General features: G+C 51.5%; 1 protein-coding gene across 1 annotated transcript; it reads right to left on the bottom strand.

Moving 5' to 3' along the window:
• Window positions 1-1,630: 1,630 nt before the first annotated feature.
• Window positions 1,631-18,130, bottom strand: KCNG1 (potassium voltage-gated channel modifier subfamily G member 1). Its single transcript, XM_066385867.1, has 3 exons — window positions 17,924-18,130; window positions 5,682-6,481; window positions 1,631-2,626 (listed from the first exon to the last, which is right to left on the bottom strand). The coding sequence occupies exons 2-3, from the start codon at window positions 6,453-6,455 to the stop codon at window positions 1,856-1,858; spliced, it is 1,545 nt and encodes a 514-aa protein (XP_066241964.1). The 5' UTR covers window positions 6,456-6,481; window positions 17,924-18,130; the 3' UTR covers window positions 1,631-1,855.
• Between the last annotated feature and the right edge of the window lie 7,030 nt (window positions 18,131-25,160).

Here is a 25,160-nt window from a genome sequence, read left to right as displayed (position 1 = left end):
CCCTGAGATGGGCATGGGCTGAGTCCGTGGAAAGAGTGGAACAAAGGCCGCGTGGCTGGGCAAAGCGAGTGACACAGAGGAGGGAGCTAGAGCTGGAGAGGGGGTGGGACCCAGGCCAGGCAGTGTTTCTTCTCAGCGTGATAGGCAGGCCCTGGAGGATTCAGGCCAGGCAGCCAGTGGTCAGATGTGGTTTAGAGCAGTGGTCCCCAACCTTTTTTGGGCCATGGGCCGGTTTAATGTCAGAAAATATTTTCACGGACTGGCCTTTAGGGTGGGACGGATAAATGCACAAAATAAAACTATGCTACCGGCATAAAAACCGTGGTATTTTTAAATGTAATTGTCGAACTTACGAGACAAGCGTCAAGAGTGAGTCTTAGACGGATGTAACAGAGGGAATCTGGTCATTTTAAAAAAATAAAATATCATTCAGACTTAAATATAAATAAAACGGAAATAATGTAAGTTATTTATTCTTTCTATGCGAACCGGTACCAAATGGCCCACAGACCGGTACTGGTCCGTGGCCCAGGGGTTGGGGACCACTGGTTTAGAGCATGCTTTGTGCTGCTGGCTGAGGGGAGGGTTGAGGCCAGGGATGAAGAAGAAAGTGACGCCGCCATATCCGTGCGGGTGAAGACAGGCTTGTGACGGTGACCTGGGGGGGGGGGGGGAGCCCTCTCTGTGCCTGGCCCCAAGGGGCTCCAATCCCTGAGAGCAGAGTCAATCGGGTGGGCTGGCCTTGGGTTCCCCTCTACTGTGGGTCACTCGTGGGTCAGGAGGTGTTCCTGGCAGCGGGTGCCCTGTTGGTCTTTGGGGACATAGGGAGTCCTTTGGGGGCTTCAGGCTACGCTTCTCAGACGGCCCAGGGAACCACGGCCCACCTTCCTGAAGCAAAACCCCACTCCAGGCTTCGATCTAGATATAGGCAAATCGTTCAAAGTATTTTTTTTTCAAATATTCAAATAAATGTGGAGTAGAATGAAAAAATATACACTATGCTTTAGAGATAAAAGGCAGCCATTTCACCTGTGTCATCACCTTTGGTGTGCACTCAGCTGCGAGGGGTACTTTGGAGGGAAGCCTGAAGGTGACATCCGAAGGTGACATCAGCAGAGCAGGAGAAAAAGAGAATGGCAGAGAAGGGACGGGGCGGGGGCGGGGGTGGGGCTGGAGGGGGTGGCTGGAGGTGGGAGGAGTCAAAGAGAAACAAGGGAGAGGGGATTCGGTGTTTATGACGACAACCTTCCCTCCCAAAGGGGTCTGTTCCCTCCCGTTGCCTCCGACCCACCAGGCCCGAGGGACCCACGGAAACAGGCCCTTTGCCTCTGGTGCCTATTCAAGCGGCTCTGCTGGGAATACACTGTCCTTCCTTCAGAGAGCCCCGGGGAAGGCTCTTCCCTCCTTCTCATTGGTTTTCTTGAATTGCATGAGATCCGCACTAAAGACAGACACGTTGCTGCGGCCGTGTGTATTTTTTTCTCTAGGCAGACCCATAAAGCAAGTCTTTGCTGGGCATGTTATTTACACGGTGGAGAGAACAAGCCACCTCCTTACCCAGGGAAACAGGCTTGAGGACTGGGGCAGGTGTCGGGGGCAGGGTGGGAACCGTCGTGGCTGTGTGCAGGGCTCATGGCCAGCTCTGCCGGCCGAGGAGGGCAGGGACCCCTCTGTGGATGCTGTGAGCATCCTCCCTGGGGCATGGATTGGGTCAGTCCTATGCCAGGGCCACGTTCAGAATCAGCACGTGCCTTTGAAGGCTTCTGCAGTGATGGCAATAGCTTCAAGCCGCAGAGGGCAGGCAGGGCTGGGGGGTCCTGGTGGCGGCGGCAGTGGCGGGGTCTGTCCTCTGGGTTCAGTTCTTGTCTCTGGTGTCTGAGGAGGCACTTCCAAACAAGATGTCACTGTCCTGGGACATGCCACTCAGCTGCGACTTGGTTTTGATGAGGAACTGAGCCCTCCGGAACATCACCCTCTCCTGCTCCTGCTTGAGCTCCAGGTAGGAGCGGGAGAAGGTGTGGAAGATGGAGGTCACCGGGAAGGCCATGAGGAGGATGCCGCTAAGGATGCTGCTGAGGGCCACCACCTGGCCAGGCGTGCTCCTGGGTACCATGTCTCCATAGCCCACAGTTGTCATGGTGATGACAGCCCACCAGTAGCAGGCAGGGATGCTGGTGAACTCGGGGCTATCAGCCATCTCGTTCTCGATGACGTAGAGGAGGGGGGCAAAGAGGGCGATGGCCACGCAGAGGAAGAGCAGCAGGAGCCCGAATTCGCGGGTGCAGCGGCGGGCCGTGAGCCCCAGCGTCTGCAGCCCCAGGGAGTGGCGGGCCAGGCGCATGACGTACAGGATGCGCAGGGCCCGCAGGACTCGCAGCGCCAGCCCCACCTTGTCCAGGTAGCTGTTGCCCGCGCCCGGCTTGCGGCGGCTGGAGGCGGCGCCGTCCACCAGCAGGGTGATGTAATAGGGCAGGATGGCCACCAGGTCGATCAGGGTCAGCGGGCTCCGCAGGAAGGCGAACTTGCTGGGCGCCTGGATGAGCCGCAGGAGGAACTCGAGGGAGAACCAGCCCACACACACGGACTCCACGATGAAGACATTGTGGCACATCTGGGAGCACTGGCCCTGGGAGAGAGGGGAGAGGCACCGGAGAGGTCAGCAGTGCCCCCAGCAGGGGTACCGAGCGCTCGCTGGGCGGGTGCTACGCTACCTGGGTGAAAGGTTCAGGCTTGAGCACAGCCACCCTGCCTGTCTATGTTGTATGGCCCTGGGGCCTCTCTCTAGTTATACTCACTCCCCGAGCGATCTCTAGGGCTTGAGGGGTCATCCTGACACTGACAGTCTCTCTCTCCAGCCCAAACCTTGTCCCCGAACTTCAGACCCGAGATGGGCTGGGCTGCCCCCTTGATGTCAGTCACCCTTGGGGTGTTGGATGGGAGTCACAAACTCCTCATGTCCCAAACCAACTCCTAATTTCTTTTAGAATTTATTTTTATTGAGGTATAATTAACATATAACATTGTGTAAGTTTAAGGTGTACATGTGTTGATTTGATACATCTATACATTACAACTCTATGGTTACGTACTACCATAGAGCTAACACCTCTACCGCACCACCTCATTATCATTTCTTTTTTTTGTGGTGGGAACAATTAAGTTCTAGTTTCTTTATAGAGCTGTACACTTGAAACCCGTATAATTTTATTAACCAATGTCACCCTAGTACATTCAATGAAAAGTTTAAAAAGATCTAGTTTCTTTGGGCTCCTGATTTCACCTGCCCATCTGTGGTTTCTGCTCAGAGCAAGCAGCGATCCCACTTGTCTCGGGATAGGAGGCTTGGCCTTCTCCTGACACCTCCCATATAATCCTCAGAAAATCCTGTTGGCTTTTTATTTAAGATGATGCCAGAATCAAACCATTTCTCACTATGTCCGTTGCCTTAACTCTGATCGAGCCACCATCCTCTCTCACCTGGACAGATGCGGGCACCCCTTCCCTAGGCTTCCTTGATCCATTCTGCACACCTAGCCAGAGGGAACCTGAGCACAGAAGTCAGATCCTGGCCCTCCTCGCTCAGGACCCTCCACGACTTGGAGGGAGAGAGCAAGTCTCCCAGGACACCGGTGGCCGGCTGCCACCTCTCCCACTTCCTTGCCCGCACCCACCTCTGTCAACTCCAAGCCTCATCGGCCTCTTCACTCACTGCCCCCCCCAATAGCCCAGGCTCACCCCCCAAATCAGCCTTGACTTCCTCTCCCCTGGGCAGGATTCCTCTTCCCCAGACAGTCACACGGCTCTGCCCTCCTGCCTCCAGCTCTTTGCTTCAATATTATCTTCCCAGGGAGTTCTATGCGACCCCCTGTTTAAAAATCATCTCTCCCTTTGTCCTATATCCCGATTCCCCTTATCCTGCTCTGTTTATTTATAGTGCGTATCATCCTTCAATGTGCTTTATATAAATAAGTTACTTATTTATCATGTTTATTGTCTGTCTCTGCCTTTTGCCTTCCTACTCCCTGTCCCAACAGACTGCAACCCCGCAGGATGGGGCAGTTTGTTCCCCTGAAAAGGCCTGGCATAGTACAAGCGATCAATTCATATTTGTTAACCCGGATAAATGGAAGAACACTGACTGGCGTTTAAATAGGGGTGCCAACTCAAGGCCAGGGGGCAAAGGAAATGGAGGAGGTGAGCCATGTGGGGTGGAAGTTGCCAGAGAGCATGGCCACCGCTTAACACCCCTTGATCGCTGCCCCTGAGTCACTAATTTAGTCTTGAGAGGGTCTCATGGAAGCTTTCAAGAAAAGCTGGAAATCTGGAGTTTTACATGAAATCTCCTGCATTTTAAATGTTGCGATGATCCAGTGCAAGGAAGACACTCGGTGGGCCCCTCACACACAGCTGTGTGCCGCCTTTGGCAGGTGGGCTGCCAGATGGCCGTGGGCCTCACGCTCAGAGGGGCCTTCGGCAGAAAGGAAGGCACCGGATGGTTCTAGCCTGGGCCACCTTGTGGTTCCTGGGCACAGCTGGGTTCTCTGAATCCTGCTCTAATTGCTCTCTGTGTAGAAATATGTTAGAGGCTGGAGAGATGAACTAATATGGGAGGTGGTGGTGGGGTTGATGTCTCAGACCTCCAGGACGGGAAGCTCACAAGACCTTCTTCAGCTTTGTCTCACATTTATGGTCACAGGGGTGTCACTGTCCTCCCTCTACCGGATTTGAAGCTCCTTGAGGCTGGAAGACTTGTCCTGGTCACCCTGTCTCCCCTTGGGTGCCTGAATACAGTAGACACTCAAATGTGTGCTCAAGGAGAAAATCAAACAGGGAAACGCGTTAGTCCCCAAAATGATGTCCAAGAATAGTATTGTCACTGAATCATGAAAAAGGCTAAGTATTATTTTTTTTAAAATATCAGAAGTTGAATAACACTGTGGCTTCATTAGTATTTTTCTGAAGAAATCAGGATCGCATATGCTGGAACTAAAACATAATCTATACTAATCTAAGTACAGATAACTCCTATCAGGTCTCAAATGATGAGTATTTTCCGTCTTTTTTTGGCAGGCGAGGAAACTGAGGCACAGAGAGGTTAAATAACTTGCCTACAGATACACAGCTAGAGTGGAGGAAATAAGATTTAAATTCTGGCCATCTGGCTCTAGTCCTGCCCTCTTCATCACCACCCCTTATGCTTATCAATAGTTAATTATACTGGTTTAGTGCTATTGTCTTAACACTTTATTAACACTATATATATATATATATATATATATATATATATATATATATATATATATATATATATATATATATATATATAAATGCCTGAAACCCGCTGTGGGTTATAATTGCAAAAGTATTGCTATTTCTTCCATAATGAAGAAATTATGCAGTTTTCCCATGCATGTGGGAAAACTGGGGCAGGCATGGAGCTCATATCTAAATGTGGAGGTGGATGGCATGTAAACGTGATGTCAGGAGTGACTGGGGATGCTACTCAGCCAGCGCAGTCAGGGAAGGCCTCCTGGAGGAGGTGGCAGTGTTCACTGTGAAGGATGTGGACTTCTGGGGGGTAGGTGACAGCTAGCAGACAGCTTTGTCCCCTGTCCTGAGAGACCTTCCCTCAGGGCAGCAAGCCTGCCGCCCCCCCCCCCCCTACAGCTGTGGACTCTTACCTGCTCCTCCTCCTCCCTCAAACTGGGCAAGGTGCTGATGGAGAGGTTGACGGCGGTGACGGTGACAAAGAGCACGGACAGGCAGGCGAACACTTTGCCCGGCAGCCCGGAGTGCGGCCTCTCCACCATGTCGCGCAGCCTCCGCATGCAGCGGCCCAGGCGGCCCTCGCCCTCCACGGGCCCCTCGCTCTCGTGACTGTCGCTGTCCAGCGCGTCCTCGTCCTCCTCCCGCTCCACCATCTCGGCAAACTCCTCCATCTTCTGCAGGTAGCGGCGCTTGCAGCAGCCGTCCAGGTGGTCCTCGGCGATGCCCCAGTACAGCAGCTCCTCCTGGAAGGACAGGGCGCACATCTCGCGCAGCAGCCGCAGCTTGCCCGCCCGCAGGAAGGTCAGGATGGTGCCGAAGGCCCCCGGGTTGCGGTCGAAGAAGAACTCGTTACAGGTGACATCGTAGTCGTCGCAGACGTTGAGGATGTCGTCGAAGTTGGTGCAGGCCTTGAGCTGGCCCAGCCGCGTCATCGGAAACTCCTCCAGCGTGGTCCAGGGCAGCGAGTACTTGATGCCGCCCACATTGATGATGATCCGCCGCCGCCGGTCCTCGGGCGGGCCGCCCAGGTGGGGCTCGTCCTTAGGCTGCAGCCGCTGCGCCCGGCGGTAGAAGACGCCCTTGAGGGACTGGCTTTGCGGGAAGAAGGCGGGGTGGGAGGAGGCGTCGGAGGTGCAGCTCAGGGCGCTGTAGTCGTAATCAGAATTGTCTCCCGGTAAGAGGGTCATTTTGGGCCTTCACATCCCTCTCAGGCCTGGGGGGAGAAGGGAGGAAAGATCCTCGGTGACTCCTGAGTCTCAGCTGACAATGCTGATTCTGCAGATATTTGTTCTTAAGGACTGAATGGTGTCCCTCAGATTCATAGGGGAAAAGCCCTAACCCCCAATGGGACCATATTTGGAAGTGGAGGACTTTTGGAGGTGATTAGGTTTAGATGAGGTCATGAGGGTGGGGTCCTCATGATGGGATTAGTGCCCTTATAAGGAGATCAGAGGACAGGAAGCAGGCACCATCCATCTATAAGCCAGGAAGAGAGTCCTCACCACAGCCCCACCGGGCTGGTCCCCTGATCTCGGACATCCCTCCAGAACTGGGAGTAATAAATGTCTGTGAGTCATTCAGTTCAGGTGTTTTGTTACAGCAGCCCAAGTAGACTAAAACATTCACAGAAGAGTGAAAATAGCAACACTATCCTTTAGCATCACCTACATTTTATGGTTCTTCCATACCCACCCTCATTTATATAAATATGCCGAGTGCTGCTGTGTGCCAGGCATTGCTTTAAGCACTGGTGATTCAGATCCATGCACAGACTCAGACATGGTTCCCAGTCCTGCAGAGCTGATGTCCTACTGAACTGTCAGGCAATCTCTGTACTATTATTAATATTTACTTAGCACTTTATTGTTCAGCAGCCCCATCTTTTGTATTCCTTTAGCTTAGAAAGATAATTTAGCAACCAGGGCCAATTTTGTCCCCCAGAGGACGTGTGGCAATGTCTGGTGTATATCACTGACATAGTAGATAGGGGCCAATGATGCTACTAAAATACCTACAATGCACAGGGCCAGACCCCAAATAAGAGAATTATCTGGTCCTTAATGTCCATCCATAGTGCCAAAGGGGAGAAACCCTGGTGTTGTGGTTATTATAACTATAGACTTTGTAGCCCCATGGCCCATGCAAGTTACTCAATCTTGATGTGTTTTGATTTCCTAATCTGTGAAATGGGTAGAACTTCACGACCTACTTCTTAGAATTACCAAGACAATTCAATGACTTATATACAAAAAGTAATTAATACAATGCCTAGCACACAGTAGGTATGTGTATGGCCAGTATGCACGGCCACTATCACAGCCTCGCAGCCGCCTGGCCCATGCAGGCTCGCATTAGATTCGGACAGACGGTAATGAAACAATGGAGCCAAGAACTGGTAGGCCATCATCTTTAATCCTAGCTTGCACCTGGCGGGCAAGTAAAAACACACACTGGGCTCCAAAACCTGCTCATTCAGTGCTCACAAAGCTACTGACTTTATCCGAGTTTCCTAGAATCAAAGGTTTCTAGCTCACCAGACTTATTCACCTCTGTTCCCCATCTCCTTCCTTCTCCCTGCACAAACTGGCTTCTCACTCAGCACTCCACCACCTTGGCTGCTTCTCCTGGCCTCCTCCACGTGGCCTTTCTCTGCTCTCCTCTCTCCTCTAATGCTAATCTCAGGAACCAAGAGAGAGAGAGAGCAAGCTCCCGGTCTGCCCCACTTTATAGTGTAGAAACCAAAACCTTTAATCCAATATACTAGCAAGGAAGTCTCTGATACAAAGTCACTTATCTGAGGCATGATGGGATTCCTCATGAGAATGCCCCACCCTCCATCAAAAAGGGTGGGAAAAGCTTAGTCCTAAATCCAAGCCCCAGGCTACAAGGATCCTGCCTGCCGATAGCACACTCCAACACACATTAATATAATCACACCCATTCTAAGCAAGAAGGGCAACTAATATCACCTGGGCAATGGGCTTCCACGTGGGCAGCGCCATCTTTAACAAAGTGAGCATAATATATTTTATCTGCCCAACAGTATGCAATAATTATTATTAATATTTATATCTATCTTAAAGGGGCATTTTGTATTGCTTCCATAAATAGAAAACCTATATCATTTGCCATAAATAAGAGGTAATGTTCAAAGAAATGTACTATTAGGACAATAGTGCCATGTTTGTTCACGAATCAGGAAACATTTTGAGAATACAGGAGTGGACAAGGATAGGCATGCTTGCTCCTCCAGGAAGCCTTCCTTGGCTTTTCCAGCTAAATTGAGCTCTCTCTGTCCCCCTTCATGGTACACTTATCTTTACTGCACTTATCACTCAGTTTTAGAATCATCTGTGTGCAAGCCTGGCTTCTTTATTAGACTCCTTGCTCCCTGGGGGGTAGAACTGTACTTCACTCATCTCTTAATCCCTGTGCCCAGCAGCACTGGAGCTCAAAGAAGTGCCTACTAAATGAGTACATTTCCTGCTGGTGAGGCTGACATGATGAGGCACTTCTGAGAAACTGAGGTCAAAATAACAGCTTATGTAGACTCCTTCCTTTCCAACCCTCAAAGCTTCAGTGAGATTGCTTATTCATTTATAGCTCACAAGCCTAATATGGCTCACAAATACTTTGCCTGGCTTGCAGAAGATTTTAAAAAATGAGAAACTTGGCCCTGGCTGGTTGACTCAGTGGTAGAATGTCGGCCCGGCGTGTGGAAGTCCTGGTTTCAATTCCTGGCCAGGGCACACAGGAGAAGTGCCCATCTGCTTCTCCACCCTTCCCCCTCTTCTTTTTCTTTATCTCTCTCTTCCCCTCCCACACCCAAGGCTCCATTGGAGCAAAGTTGGTCCCGGGCACTGAGGATGGCTCCATGGCCTCCACCTCAGGTGCTAGAATGGCTCTGGTTGCAGCGGAGCAATGCCCCAGATGAGCAGAGCATCACCCCCTAGTGGGCATGCCGGGTGGATCCCAGTTGGGCGCATGCGGGAGTCTGTCCATCTGCCTCCCCCCCACTTCTCACTTCGGAAAACAAACAAACAAAAAACAAGAAACTTCATGTAAAAATTCGTATTTTGGCCCTGGCCAATGACTCAGTGCAGGGGTCCCCAAACTGCGGCCCCCTGAGGCCATTTATCTGGCCCCTGCCACACTTCCGGAAGGGGCACCTCTTTCATTGGTTAGTGAGAGGAGTACTGTATGTGGAGGTGCCGCAAGCGTGGCATCGCTCACGTACAGTACTACTTCCGGTGACACAGGATGCACGCGTCACGGCTCCGGAAGTGCGTCATATCACTTGTTACGGCTAGCAGTGACAAATATGGAACCGGACATTGACCATCTCATTAGCCAAAAGCAGGCCCATAGTTCCCATGGAAATACTGGTCAGTTTGTTGATTTAAATTTACTTGTTCTTTATTTTAAATATTGTATTTGTTCCTGTTTTGTTTTTTTTTACTTTAAAATATGTGCAGTGTGCATAAGGATTTGTTCATAGTTTTTTTAATAGTCCGGCCCTCCAACGGTCTGAGGGACAGTGAACTAGCCCCCTATGTAAAAAGTTTGGGGACCCCTGACTCAGTGGATAGAGAAGTGGCCTGGTATATGGATGTTCTGGGTTCGATTCCCAGTCAGGGCACACAGGAGAAGTGACCATCTGCTTCTCCTCCCCTTCCCTCTCTCTCTTCTCCTCTAGCAACCAGTGGCTGGTTGGTTTGAGCATTGGCTCCAGGTGCTGTGGATGGCTCAGTTGGTTTGAGCGCATCAGCCTCAGGTGCTAAAAATAGCTTGGTACTCAAGCATCAGCCCCTGATGGGGTTGCTGGTGGATCCCAGTTGGGGTACATGTGGGAGTCTGTCTCACTATCTCTTGCCTCTCACCTAAAAAAAATCATATCCTTGGTTTCTCTTGAAAATCAGACTATCTGGCAATATTTGGCTCAAATTCCAGCTGAAAAATGACTATCCCCTTCAGGCAGGGCATGCATGCTGCTGTCCGCCACAGTCCACCCCTCTCCCTGCTGTCTTCCTAACACCTACTCTACTTCACTCACCTATTTTCCTTCCTGCCTCCTGTAGGCATTTGAGTTTGAGACCCTCAGATTACAGCAACAGAGTTCTCCAGAATTAAGCCAACCCATAGAAAAGTACAGTTTAATTCGTTGCTTTTTAAAAAGCACCATTCCTCCCCCAAACCCAATACCCCTTGGAAGCATGTGGTAGCAGCAAAGTCCATCAATTCCAAGTAGAAACCCACTTCCAGTGCCCGAGTGTCGATCTGTGCCCTGGACACATCCAGGGGGAAAACACACACCCATACATACACACACACACACACACACACACACTCTCACACACACACACACACACACGCACTCACACACATTTAACAGGAGCTGGGGTATTTCCACATTGCAAAGGGGATCTTTCCTAACAAGAATCCTTCTACAAAAGTCAATCATCACTCATATATCTTTGGGGAAAGCTAGTTTCACAGATTGGGTTTTACAAAACTAGGATATACCTTGGTTTGAAATAAATACAATTTGATTTTAGAGTGTTGAGAATGCTTTTAGCTTTACCTAAATCTGGAAGCCATGTCCTCAGGCAAAGCCTGCCAGCACCCCTCCGCAGGAGTGACAGGAGTCCCTTTCAGGCACTTAACATCAGTGATAGCGTTTCCAGCTCTGCTGATGTAGCTTTGCCACCAAAGACCAGGGGCAAAACGACCTTACCTACGACCTTACACTTCTCGAGAAAAGTGCTCGAGGCCAAGGACCATTCCTCTGGTCCTGCAAGCCCCAGGAGCTCTTGTGAAACCCACCCGGCTGTAATTTCTTCTTCCAACCCTCCCACTTTCCCTCCATCAGGCCCCAATGAGTGGTCTTCCTTTCTCTGCTTCCTAACTTGAGTCAGTTTTGAGTTAAAGCCTCAGTATCCGGTGTGGAAAGTTATCCTGTCTCAGCAGATAGTTAGAGAGGAGAGGGAAAAAGCATACTTCATTCAGGCCACTTTACCCGGAGGGCCAGAGTTCCCAGGGAGGGCCAGACCCTGGGATTTGCTAAACAGGAGAGGGCCCACCTTTCCTTGCTTTCAGTCCGATGGGGGTGGGGGTGGGGCGGGATGGGTCCACATGCTCTAGAATCTTGGGAGTCTCAACTGCAGGTCATAAATCAAACAAGCCCCAAAGTCCTGCTTCTGGGGGAAAAAAAGTCACTTTTCACCCAGCCTGATACCCTTACAGAAAAAGCGTGTCTTTTACAATGTCTCTGCAGTGTTGGGTTTGTCACTTCGGGAGTGTGATGTATTATAGAGACTTTTATCTCTGAGGGTCTAGAAATGCTTGGGAAGAAACAGCCAGCTTGAGGGACAATTTGCTAACCATCCCAAGCTGGGGTAGCAGGGGAGCCCCACTGGCTCTGAAATCGGGAGACCAGGGTTCAAGGCCAGTCACTGTGACTCTGGCCAACTCACGTCTTTCCCCTGAGACTCAGTTTTCTCATCTGTAAAATGGGGATCTAAATAGCTCCTGCCTCCTTGAGTTGTGGTGAGGACTAAAGGAAATGACATGGTGATGTGATTGTCCCAATGCCTGACATGCAATGGACACATGCTGTATTATTAGCTATGGGTGTCTGTCATCCTCCCTGCACCAGCCAAGGGTGAATCCTTTTTTGATCTGATCCAGTGGGATTGCAACCTAGTATTATCTGACCCCCCCCCCCCTAGTCCACTGCTGGAGGGAGTGTGGTCCCGTACAGTCTGTGGGGAAGCCTCCAGGGGTGTTGAGGAAAGTGAAGGACAAGGCTGACTTGTGGCCCAGGACTCCCACTGCTGGGTGGATTGCCCAGATCTGAGTTTACAGGGGTCTTGGCACACACTGCTGTAATATATCAAGATTCAGGATCTGCTTCTTGGGGAATCAGATGTAAGAGGAACAAGGTACAATGTTGTTCCTCATACCATGTTGCGGATGGTGCTAGGGGGTCCCCCGGTGTCCATCGGGGTGGGGGACGGACAAGCGAGTCACGGTAGGCGCAGGTGGTGGACTCCTGTAGATGCCACGGGACTTAGAAGCAATGAACTAGACATAGGTTTAGCAACAACAGATTCAGGCCTTAAAAACATGGTGCCGAGTAGAAAAAGACACTGAAGTTTATAGCACTATGCTATTTATGTAAAGGAACACACACAACATTACAGATTCTTGTGTACATGTAAGGGTCTATATCAACCATAAGGAGGGTTCTTGGGAGAGGAGAGTAAGGGGAACAAACATGTGGAATGGGGTCTGGAATGAAGGGACCAATGAACAACACCGCCCAGCACAGGCCAAGGATGAAGAGTGAAGTAAACAGTGTGCTTAACGTAGCTCTGGGCTTTGATCCAGGTGATAAAAAGAAAACTTACGAGTATAAGAACAACAAAGCCATCAGGTTCCAAATGCAAGCTCAGTGGAGCTCCAGATTCCTGGCCTCTCCCCAGACCTTCTGGACCAGAATGCTTGAGGGGGAGGCCTGGGATGGGCACTTTTGACAGATTCCCTTAGAAAGTCTCCCATATGCTCAAGAGAGAAAGAAGGGGTGCCACAAATGCTGAGAGATCCCCCAGGGTCTGGGCATTGGAGGGGAGTCCCTTGCCTACCCTCTTAATGTCCTTGGGGTTCTGGAAGGCTCTGGGGGTCCCACATTTAGGGAGCATCATTGGAGAAGTAGAAACCCTCTGGTTTGAGAGAAAAACCTTCTGCACTGGGAACGCCTTGGTCAAGTTCCCCTCTGTGAGCCAACAGAAGTGCTGACACTCCCATGCAATCTCTTTTCCTTCCTCTGGAGAGAAGGATGTTCACAAGCAATGACTGAGGGCTGAGTACACATTTCCAGAGACAAATGATGATCTGAACTGTAAGGAGTTCCGAATGGCAGCCCCACCATGAGGCCGCTCTAGGGTCAGGGTCTGACTACGGGTGGGGGTGCACAGCCTGCAGGGGGCTGAAGGGGGGAGCAGGAGGGAACTCTGCTCTTCCATCCTACGCCCCACCCTTAGGACTGAGCTCTGTGTCCCTCTTCTAAGGGGGAGGGGGCTGCAGAGAGAGAGAGAGAGAGAGAGAGAGAGAGAGAGCACTAAACAGTCACAGTGCTATAACAGCAGCAATCACAGCCTCCCTTAAGTGCACAGTAAGTGCCAGCACTGTAAGAGCTTTAATTGTGTGTGCCATGTCCCTTCCTGAGAAGCAGGCATTACCAGTAACTCCCCCATTTTGCAGATGAGGAAACTGAGACTTCGAGAAGTGAAAACTCATAACTCTGGTCATAAATGAGGAAGCCAAAATCAAACTAGGTCTGTGGGACTCCAGACCAAACCTCTCTGACTCTGCATTTTACTGCCTCCCCGGAGGTGTTTTGGGGTATGAGCCAGAAGGTCCTTTTCCGTGGGCTGCGTGTCTCTGCCACCTAGGTCTCTCACCTCTGTTTTCTTTAGGCAAGATTCTGGATGGTCTGCAGGGATGAGGAGAAACAGGCGATTGCTCACGGCTGGGGGAAACAGCTTTATTCCCATTGTACATTTGCACAGGAGCAAAGCAAGAAATCAAGAAAATGCCTGTTTTTTTCAAATTCTGAGTTGCCATTTTGGCCCCTGGGCAGAAGAGTTCTCCTGTGGCACCAGCCAGGTGTGAGGGTGGGGCCTCTGGCTTACCATTTACTGTCGTACCCTTAAGCATATGACTTCACCACTCTGTACCTGGACATTCCCAGCTATACACTGAAGTAATCACCATACCAGTCTCATAAGCGTTTGGAGCTGCATCCAACACATGTTTGCTAGAGAGGCTCTGGTGAGGCTAGCTTGCCCCCCACCCCTCCCCTCACATTTCCTTTCTTCCAGGAGGAGGAATGAGAAACAGAAAACACCTTCCAGAGGCTGGACTTTAGCCCTGTCACCTGGCACTGAGTTGGCCAGGTCTCAGTTTCCCCATCTGTACCATAAACTGATAAGACACACCCCTACGGTAGGCATAATAACGGTCCCCCAAAGATGCCCACATCCTAATCCCTGGAACCCGAGAATATGTTACTTTACATGGCAAAAGAGATGTTGCTGGTGCGATTAAATGCAGGGTCTTGAGGTGGGGAGAAGGTCCAGGTGATTCCAGATGAGCTGAGGGGCCTGTGTAATCACAGGGGTCTTTATAAGAGGGAGGGAGGAGGGGCAGGGTCAGAGAAGGACCAGCGGTGACAGAAGCAGAGGCCGAGTGACGCAGGGCCAGGAGCCAAGGATGCAGGCAGCTTCTAGAAGCTGGAAAAGGCAAAGAAATGGATTCTCTCCCAGAAATTTGAAAACAGCCCTGCTGTCCCCTTGATTTCAGCTCAATGAGACCCATTTTTTGCTTTTGATTTGCCAAAAAGTGGAACACAATACGTGGTTGCTTTAAGTCACTAAATTGGTGGTAATACGTGGTGGTAATAAACTAACACAGCCCCCAAGGAAACTTCCTAAAAGATCAGTCTTTTCTGCCGAGCTCCTGGGGCATTGGTTTCTTCACACACCCCGGTTTTTGACCTGTGCCATTCCCTGATTCCAGGCGGGTGTCAGGGGACCCACTGGTCCCTCCATGCTTCCCTTCCCCAGCCCGTGCAGCTTCCTCAGTCAGGGTTAGGGTTCCTGGCTGGCATGACTCAGGCTTGGGTGATGCTGCATTAATCTCCAATTAAAGTGTTAATCAAAACAGATTCAGCCATTAGCCTGGCCCAGGGCCTGGCATGCTGAATCTCTCTGAGAGGCTGTACCCACATGGAGAAGCTTTCTTAGCTGCCTGCCGTCCATCCTCATAATCCAACCAGGCTGGACCTCAGTCTGGCTTCTTTTGAGGCGGGGCCCACGTTCCTGGAGGTGGTATATTTTCTGGGAGCCGGGCTCTTCCCTCTACCGCCCTCCTGCCCCCACATGAGTAAATGTGCCCGAGTTCCCCCCTCCCCCCAATGAAAAGACAGGCAGCCTCTGGAGCCTCCTTACTCAGCTGCTGCAAAATAACTCTAAATGCACATTTGCCTTCCGCCAGGAGGTGTTTTGGGGTGTGAGCCAGAAGGTCCTTTTCCATTTGCCTCCTTGTGGGGTGAAATCTGGGAGCACAGGCATAAGCAAAGGAGCAGGCTTGGGGGGGACAGTGGGGACCCTGGGACAGCAGGAAGGGGACACCTGCTTAAACAATCCCTCAGTTCTTTTTCCGTAGTAAGTGTTAAGGTTGCAGTCTCTAGCTGTGGTGGGGAGGTGAGGCAGGGAGGAGGGACAGCATGGTGCTGCCCGCCTGCCCGGGGAGGTGAGGGTGAGAGCCACCCACAGAGCAGGAGAAAATCAGAGGCACAGTTCAGATCCTATCTGTAGCACATTCTGTTAATCAAACGCAGCCTGCTATATAATAAAAATGGCCAACAGTGATTGAGTGCTTGCAGCTAGACTTTCTTGCCTCTCCCTTTTTGTTAATTCTATTTGGAGTGGCTCTTCCAGCCACCATTTTCCTTTCATGTGGCTCCATTTCTGGGTTTAATCAACGAAGAGTGGCTTCCCAGACCCCTATATCTTGCGCAACCAGAAATGTTGACTCTTCATCATATATAAGAAAAAGGATGTGGAGAAAGGACAGCCCAGTCAGGACACCCTTCAGGGGTCCAGGGGGCCATTTCCTTGAGTCTCTTAGCCTTGCATTCAGGACACATCTTTCTGTTCTTCTGTTCCCTGGGGCATCTCCATCACCTCTTGCCAGAGCCCAGCTATTGTGTCTGGTGCAGGGAATTCAAGGTGGCAGTGGGGCCAGAGCCTGGCTCCCAGAACTGCCCCAATCAGCTCTGGGGAGAGAGGGAGGGGAAGGGACCGGGGCAGCCTGCGTTCTTAAGCTTCCATACAGGAACTAAGGATGTCTTGCTTCCAGCACACTCATGGTTCCCCATGGGTCTGGAGTGTGTCCCACAACAGACATCTTTCTGCTGAGATTGGCTGGGTTAGGGAATGACTGTTGAGAGCAAACCCCAGGGGCCGTCCTCGCCCATCTTTTAGACACTTTCCCCACTCAGCAGGTGCCTCTGCGGAGCTGCACCGCAGAGAACACAGGGATTGAGCTCAGGTCCGGCAGACCCTGAGAAGCCCACGCCCTGGCCATGTGCTCCTCCCCTGGCCCCAGCATCGGGGCTGGTCTCCAGCAGTGCCAAACTTTCCTTGGAGATATGCTCTGGTGAGGCTCCCCATAGTGACTCTGGCTGCAGTCATGTGTGTGGGAATCAAACACACCCTGGTGACAAACCTCTGCTCAGATTCATAGAGGCACAGGCTCCCCCTCCCCCTCCCCCCCATGAATCAGAGCAGCTCATGTCCCTTATCTCACCTCACCCGGTACTTATCTAAAGGTGTCAGCAAATGGGGGGGGGGGGGGGGGGCTCTGTGTCTATCTCATCCACCTCGGTGACTTTGGTGCCTGGCACCCTGTAAGTGCTTAAGAATAGCAAGTGCTTCAGAAAATGCATGGACAACTAATTCATAGACCCCATGGTGGGAGCCTGCCTTCATCCGTTATGTTAGATCAGTGTTTCTCAACTTTCCTCCTCATTCCCACCTTCCCCAGAGGAGCCTTTTAAAGACCCTTTCCTTCTATCCAAGAACCTGTTCTCGACTCCTGTCTCCTCCTGAGATGAATGCATTAGATGACCAAGGAGGGGCCAGTCTACAATCTGTCCAGTGACTTTCTGCCCTACACATGGAGGGCTGCTAGAGACAGCCACAGCCACAGGCGGGGTGTTCCTCCCGGGGGTGGGGGGCTGGGTCTTAATTCTTCTCTATAAGCTGCAACCTGCCTTCCACCCTATCCTGAACCCACCCCTCTCCTGCTATGTTGTCTTCTCAGTACCAGGCCTCAGTACCCGTTAAAGGAATGAAATAATGACTGTTAGGCTCTTGGCATGGTGAGCTGCACACAGCAGGTGCCCAGCCAATCTTTGTCCAATCCATGAATAAATGAATGAACTTCTATTTTCCTTTCTCACCCCAAAACTCCAATCCACCTAGGCTGAGCCCCTCCTGGGTATGGGAACCCTGAGACTAGGGTAGCAACCATTCACCTTCCCTACCAGATGCTGGAGCCGCTGATGAAAAGAGCCATCCGGGAATCCCCAGCGCCTAGCACACAGTAGGAACTCAAGAGAAGCTTGCAGAGTTAATGAATGACTCAATAAAACCCACTGGTGGGAAACTCTATTCCGTGTCTAAGGATAGAGTGAATGAGCGGGTGACATCGCCCCCTACACCTCCCCCAACGCTCCCTCCTCCCAGGATTCCGCAAGGCAGTGAGAAACCTCCACCTCCTCCAGGGTGACGCCCCCCACACCCCCACCAGTCACCTCTGCGGAGAACGTCTCGCACTCGCACTTCGCACCCCGGTGACCCCCTCCGGAAAAACACAAACTGGTCCCGCACTGTGACCGTGGCGAGCGCGCTCCACACCCTGCCCGCAGCTGCACCTAGGTTTTCTGTCTCCCCAACCGCTCTCCTCGGCATGTTTTGTGGTCCCCGCAGGGGAGTCCCGAGCTGTCCCCTAGCCCGAGTTTGTAGGCGCGGGGGCCGGTCGTCGGCTCGGCGGCGCCCAGCGAGGCTGCGGCGCGCAAAGTTCCCACCTCAAGTTGCTGTCTCGGCGTCACCGCCTCGTAGTTGGCCGGACAGCGGCTTGCGTCCCCTGGGCTGCCAGCGGGTCCCAGGCGAGGACACAGGAGGCAAGGGGCTGGTGGCCTTCCGGGGCTCCTGTGCCGCCTCCCAGAGCCGCGGGAAAACTTCGGCCCCCGGGCCCAGCTCAGCTCCCGCACTCGAATCCAGGGCCGCCCGTCTCTGCCTCGCGGTCCCCGCCAGGCTCCTTGTGCGTCGGGAGCGCGGCGCTGCAGCCACCGAGGGAGGGAGCCAGGCAGGAGGCGGGACGGAGGGAGGGGACTGAGCGTGGGGCGGGGAGAAGGGGCGGTGGCAGGGACCGCGGCGCCAGCCTCGCCCCGCAGCCCGAGGTGGGGCTGCACACACAGGCAGTCGGCGTCCGGACGTCCAGCTCCCGGTAGCGCACCCAGGATAGACAGCGCTCGGTGGCCCCTTCCCGAGCTCTGCCCCCGACTGCACGCGCGCAGCGCCCCCTGCCACCATCTTCTCTTTCCTGCCGCCCCTCCACCCCTGGCCCGCGTGGTTCCCGCGCTCCGCTGCCGTGGGGCTGCTGGCGCTCCAACCTCCTCGGTCGCGCGTGCCTTCCCTGGAGGTTCAAGTGCGCCGCTGGTCCTGGACCCCTTGCTTCACTCTGCAGGGTCTCCACAGGCCACGTAAAGTCTCCAAGGTCCAATGCCTCGGGGCTTCACGCTCCACGCGCATCAACCTTCTGGGGGCCACACACGCCTTGTCCTGTACTTTCCCCTGGAGTTGAAGTTTCCCTTGGCCCCTCATTCTCTGGGTCAGGGACGGCAGGTGCCTTGTAGTGTCAACTTCTTAGGGACAGCACGTGCTGGGCCGGGTGTCTTTCTCTCCAGGCCCGGTGCGCCACCATTCTGGAGTCCGCAGTGGCCCAGCGGTCCGCGGCTCCTGGGGTCCCGCACCCCGTGCACAGTCAGCCTGCTGGGAGCAACGCCTTGCCTTAGAATTGGTAGTAGTCGCGCTTTTGCCTGGGGTTGGATTGGACCCGAGAGGATGCCACAGAACCAGCCTCTTAAGGCCTCTTGCCTCGGCCCTCCTTTCCTCTTTCCAGAATCAACCGCCTTTTCCCCTCAGGGAAACAAGAAATCTGGCTGTGGGCCCCGCCCATGGCCTTCTCCTTAAGGGCGGGGGACAGGCTCCGGAGTGGTGAGTGTCCACCCACCACTTTTTCTGGGATTTCATGAGGAGGATTCCGGTGTTCATTCATTCCTCAAACTTGGGCTCCTGTTGCCCGGAAGGCAGCCACATCGGCCCCCAGGAACTCACCTTCTGTTGGGAGAGATGCAGAACCAGGTACACTGCTGAAGCGCAGAGCAGGGTGGGGGTACAGGGAGGGAGAGACCACTTTAGATAAACCTATGAGGAGGTGCCTGAGCCCTGGACAAGGAGAAGGAGCCCCTCTTTGGGAGACCTAGGAAGAGCTTTCCAGGTGGAAGGAACAGCCAAGGCCATGGTGCTGAAGCTGGAGAGAGGGAGTCAGAGCTAAGGAACAGCAGGGGCACGGAGAAGGGAACTGGGGAGGGTGCGCAGGAGAGGCGGTCTCTGCTGTGTGGGCTTTGGTGTCTGGTGGTCCCCAGAGTACACTTTGAGAAACACAGCTCTGTGTGAAGGATCAGGCCTTTGCCTTCCTCTCTCATCAGAAAGCTGGTGTTTATATGTTTTTTCCTTTCTCATTGTCTGTCTCCCCACGAGACCTCAAGCTGCATCATGGCCAGGGCTGTGGCCCCTCCCAGCATCTTCCACACTGTCCGGCACAGACAGACCAGGCTTCTGAAATAACTGTCGGAGGAATGCTCAGGACAGTCCTGTGGGGTAGATTCAGTCATCTCAGAGAGACCTAGAACTTGCCAAACACCAGAGGATGGGGAAGTGCACCCAGATCTTCTAAGAGGGGTCAAACCCACATGGTTGACCCCACCCCCTGAGTCCCTGGTACAATTGGGTCTGGGAAGGGACCCTTCTAACAAGTTCCCGGGTGATACTAAGGCTGCTGGTCTGGGGATCGGGGTTTGAGAACCACTGATGCTGAAGACTTGAAACTCAACCTAGTTGGGTCAAAACCCACATGAGCTACTAGATCCACTGTGGGATTCAAGCCTTCCTACCTATTGTGTAGGGTCTGCTGGACCTAGGAGCACCCCTATGGACGAGCCGCACCCCAGGGCTGGACCTATTAGAGCACTGTCCCTGAGTCAAACATTGGGGTAATCCGTGAACAGAAGACCCTGAAACACTGGGTGGAAACCACCCATGAAGGCGATCCTGTCTCCCTCCCCTCCCCCATCTCTCCACCTCACATCCACAGACTCACTTGCTGTGCCCAGGAGTTAAATTACTGCCTGATCTTATCCTTGACTTGTGCTAAACTATGTCCAATAAAATTCTCTTAAACCCTTTTAAGGAATTCCATTCCCTCTTTTCAGTTCCTCCTTCCCTTTAAAGCCTTTCAGATTTTCAGCTTTTCATATCTTCACTTTCCTGCTGAGGAGCATTCCTTCCCGAGCTGGTGTGTGGAAATGGATGTTGATAGTGCCTGTGAAAGTTTTCTGAGAAGATGCGACTGATCGTGGCTTGCTGAGCACGTACAACGTGTCAGAGAGGTTGCTGGGTCACTTGTAGACATCAGAGGTACCCACTGAGCCAGTAGGTGGGCTCTGGCTCCAAGACCTGTTTTATTTGGCCCTGCTGGCTTAAAACATTTTTTTTCTTCAAATTTTGAATTAGTTGCCAACCTTTAAAAATTGGGAGATTTCACATGAAATTTTTCCTTTTTAAACATTGGGAGATCTGGCTGATACCCCGCATGGAAGCTGTGCCAGTGCTGGGTCATGTCCCCTCTCCCCACCTTGCCTGGTGCTGGGTCATGTCCCCTCTCCCCACCTTGCCTGTGGCTCCCCTCAACCTACACTGTGTCATTTAAGGTACCACCAGGCCCAGGGAATCATGAATTGCTGACCTCTTGTCTTGGTTAATTGTCTAGGGTCGCACGCACGGTAAATGGCAAAGCTGTATCTGAATCCAGGCCTGTCTGACCCCAAGGCCCAAGCTTGTCACTGAGAAGCGAGCTGCTATTAGTATGGGGGGCAGGAGGAGGATGTGGCGTCTCTGGCCCCGAGGAAATACCTTAAAAGGGAGTTGCTGTCAGCGGTTTAAGAATATGCCTTCCTTCCCATTCATAACCAACTGTCAGTAAGTCATAAAGTTCTGGGTTGTTTTTCTGTGGCATGAAGGGTAATCCAGAGCTGTCCAAACTTTTTATCCACCCTCTCCCCTGAGATGAAAAGGCTTCAATTTGCAAGACAACGGGTTAGAGTTAGGAAAGGGATGGGGGTGGTGTTCTTTTCTCCCTTAGCTCTCCTGGGAGAGGGGTACGGGAAGGTTTGCAGCTTCTTGGGGTGGGGTGGGGATGGGGGGACTTCGCCTGCCACCTCTCCTGCAGTCACTCTGAGTCAGGCACTCGGCCTCCTCTCCGTGCCTCAGACACCCCAAGCGAGCTTCGTCCTTCTGTCTGGGTGACCTTCCCACGGATTTCCGCATAACTAGTTCCTCCAGGTCTCAGTCATTACCCAGGGCACTTGGTCTGGGTTGGGATCCGGGTGCAGGGGTGAGGCTGAGGCATGCGAGCGCACAGCTTTACTTAGAGCTTTATTTTTAAGGTTGATATTTTGTGCATCAGGGATTTGTTTTATACTAATTTGGATTTAAAAAAAATTACTCTATCAAAATGTTATTTATCTTAAAAAAATTTTTTTGTAGGAGTTTATTTGAGCCAAACTGACAACATATGGCGGGGAACAAGATCTCAAAAGCTCGGCAAAATGTAATTTATCTTGATTCTGAGCTTTTTGGCACCTCCATACATCTTGCACCCCAGTTGGGTGCACCACCTGCCTCACCCCAGCCCCAGCTCTGCTCTCCATCTGGGGTGCTCTGGCCCCGGAGTCAGGAGACCTGGGCTGTGGTCCAGCTGTGCCTTCAGCCCTGGGCCTCTCAGCTGCACCGTCTACCAGGGGATGGGTTACACCTGACTCTAGTTCTAGAATGATCCACGGGCTCCTACTAGAGCTCTGTTAGGCTGGGCACTTTGGGGCTGTTTTAGGCCTTGCTGACTCTGGTCGGTATGGGATGTCGCTGTTCTTTTCCCAGCAACCTGTGCGAGGTGCTTCTCTGTACGAACACCAGATCTTCATGGCTGCAGCATACCGTGGGCGTTGAAGCCTTTGCTCATTTTCCTGTTTCAGGGGAAACAGCTTTCCTGTTTGGGGGAAAGCTTGAGTTTTGGAAATGTGGTCATACCTTCTCTTCTTTGAGTCTTACTTTTTGTTCCTTGGTTTTATTCATTGGATCATGGGACACGTGTTCACTAAGGACTGAGCAAGCCCTTGGGATACAAAAGAGACATTCCCAGCCCTAGGAGAGCTTACATTCTAGCGAGGGAGACTGCACTTCAGCAGATCCGTGTGCTGCCAGAGTCTGCGTGGGCCAGAGGGCTTCCAGCAAAGCTGAGGCCCCATCGAGGGAGCAGCACTGTCTGTCCTTCCTCCTGGGGGAACCTGTGACCTCTGTGCTGTCTCCAAGTGCTGGCAGCCCAGAGAGCCTACGGGGACCTTCCCGATAAGAGAGAGCTGCGGCGTTCTGTTTTGGATCCACTTGAACGGACAGAGCTCTGAATTGGAGCTTTCAGTTCCTTCTGACTCCGTCTCCCTCGTCCCTCCTCTGGACTGTGGTTTGCTCCCAACTTTTTCCTAGTCCTGACACCCTCAAAGTTCACCTCCTTTTAGCTTGCCTGTGCTGCACCAGCCCTCAGGGGACTCTCTCCCTCACTTTTCTCTCCAATGCTTTTACCAGCTAATAGGTGTTCGGTTTAGAGCTTAATTAAGCTCTGTCTAGAGTTCCTATTGCTTCAGCCCTGCCAGATTGTTTTGTGTTTTGCAGGGAAAGGACCCTTGTCTGACAAGTAACAACACAGAGGTCTCTGCCCTTAAACTTAGAGGGTACAAACAGATGTATCTTGGCCCTGGCAGGGCAGCTCAGTTTGTTAGAGCATCATCTGATACACCAAGGTTATGGGTTCAATCCCCAGGGAGGGCACAGACGAGAATCAACCAATGAATAATGAATGGGAAGAACAACAAATTAATGTCTCTCTCCCCTCTAAAAAATCAATCAATAAAAATTACGAACAGATATATCTTGCTCTTACTGCCATGTTTTAAAAATAACTAATCATGTGCCAATATTGAAAATCAAGGGATATAAAATAATCTGAATTTCTGGATTCCCTCAAAAAACTTAGAAGATGTGCTAACCTTGAACTTACTGGTAAAATTGGCTAAAGCTGATAGCAACTTTTTTTTTTTTTTTAAATTTTTTTTAAATTTTTTTTTTTTTTTTTTTAGAGAGGAGAGAGAAAGGGAGAGAGAGAGACAGAGAGAGAAGGTGGGGAGGAGCTGGAAGCATCAACTCCCATATGTGCCTTGACCAGGCAAGCCCAGGGTTTCAAACCGGCGACCTCAGCATTTCCAGGTCGACGCTTTGTCCACTGTGCCACCATAGGTCAGGCTGATAGCAACTTTTTAGATGAGGCATGGGTTCTCCAGTTTGCCACAGTCTCTACTACTCCTTAATGTCTAATGCTGGGCTCTTTTTATTCATATTTTTACCTTCCTGGCTCCTTGTAGGCATTTGAGATTTCAACCCTGACTTTCATCCTTTTTTGTTTTTAAAGAGGAAAGACAGCTCATCAGAGCTGCTATGCACTAGCAAGGCTCAGAAGGAGGCTGGGAATCATTGCTGAAGATTGTTGGTGGATGTGAGAGGGGAGAGTCAGGAAGGTACTTGCAAGAATCCATTTTGTAGCTTCTTAGTATCAATAAACTCAGACGCGGCCTGACCTGTGGTGGCGCAGAGGGATAAAGCGTTGACCTGGAATGCTGAGGTCGCTGGTTCGAAACCTTGGGCTTGCCTGGTCAAGGCACATATGGGAGTTGATGCTTCCTGCTCCTCCCCCTTCTCTCTCTCTCTCTCTCTCTCTCTCTCTCTCTCTCTCTCTCTCACTGAAAATCAATCAATAAAAAAATATATATATAAAAAAATTAAAAAAAATAAAAATAAACTCAGACGGGTGTTTGAACTTGTTTTGTTACTATGTTGCTTTAGTTGTACATACAGAGATATATTTAATGTGACTATAAAACAAAACATTTATAAAAATTAAAACAAATTAATTTATTGAGAGCACTAACTGTGTGCCAGATACTGTTCTCAGATTTTTACATTTAATTCACAATAACCTGGTGTGGTTGGTACTATTACATCCTCCCTTTCTGGAGACGAGGGAACTGAGACACAAGTAAGTAATTACTCAGGATTACAAAAGGCTGTGATTGCAACATAGAATGACCCTGAATCTCAATTTTAGCAGAATTGGAGGCACTGGTAGAGGATGGCTTTTTAAATGGTTGTCTTTTCTGCATTGATCATTTCCTGGGATTGTAACCTGTCTCCTCCTGCTGGGAGTGTAAGGTTTGAGGCTCTCTGTCCTTGGAAGGTGGCCCGCCCACAGCTCTGTTACTGTAGGCTGTTTGATATGGGGACAGGCAAGATTATAAGGCTTTAGCAAGAGGACAGGGTGGGGGAGGAGCAAGAAAGCAGTGGCTCTGCCAGCCTGAACCTGGTCCCCTCAGACAGACCATGGACCCCAGAAGCACAGAACCTAACTATCAGCCCCTGGGCGTGAGCTCACCCTCTGTGTCCCCAAATCTGAGGTCAGCACACCCGTGAACCACTCTCTTGCTGCAGTGGAAGATTTTAGTATCCTGTCGTTACTTTGCATTGCTTCTGGGCTACATTCCCTCTTATTTCATTTTCATCTGAAATCCTGAGCTCACCCTCCTCGGCAGCTGACGGGACCATTTATTTCCAAGGCTGCAGCCAGTCGGAGGGCTGCCGACAGCTAAGCAGAGCACTCTGGGCTCTCGCCACCTGGTTTTGTTCTTGCAGACAGGGATGGGAGAAAGAACATCTTCATTTTGCAGCAATGAAGCTGTCAGAGCCTCAGTCCTCATCCCCTTTGCCCAGAGGGCACGGCCGTGGTAGACTCTGCTCCTTGGTCTTTTGTGCTTTTGGACGGAAACCATGAAAGAGCACAGCCTGTGCTTTGCAAATGTCCTGTCTGAGGCCCAGGATCGT

This window comes from Saccopteryx leptura, chromosome 5 (genome assembly GCF_036850995.1).
Source record: "Saccopteryx leptura isolate mSacLep1 chromosome 5, mSacLep1_pri_phased_curated, whole genome shotgun sequence".
Lineage (NCBI taxonomy): Eukaryota > Metazoa > Chordata > Mammalia > Chiroptera > Emballonuridae > Saccopteryx > Saccopteryx leptura.
The sequence above is the reverse complement of the archived record's forward strand: the minus strand, read 5'-3'. Positions and strand labels throughout refer to the sequence as shown.

Excerpts from the sequence above, each read along its gene's own strand:
- KCNG1 (XM_066385867.1), bottom strand. The coding sequence starts at position 6,455 with ATGACCCTCTTACCGGGAGACAATTCTGATTACGACTACAGCGCCCTG. Across the intron at positions 2,627-5,681 it reads TGAGGGAGGAGGAGGAGCAG|GGCCAGTGCTCCCAGATGTG; the intron begins GTAAGAGTCCAC and ends CCTCTCTCCCAG.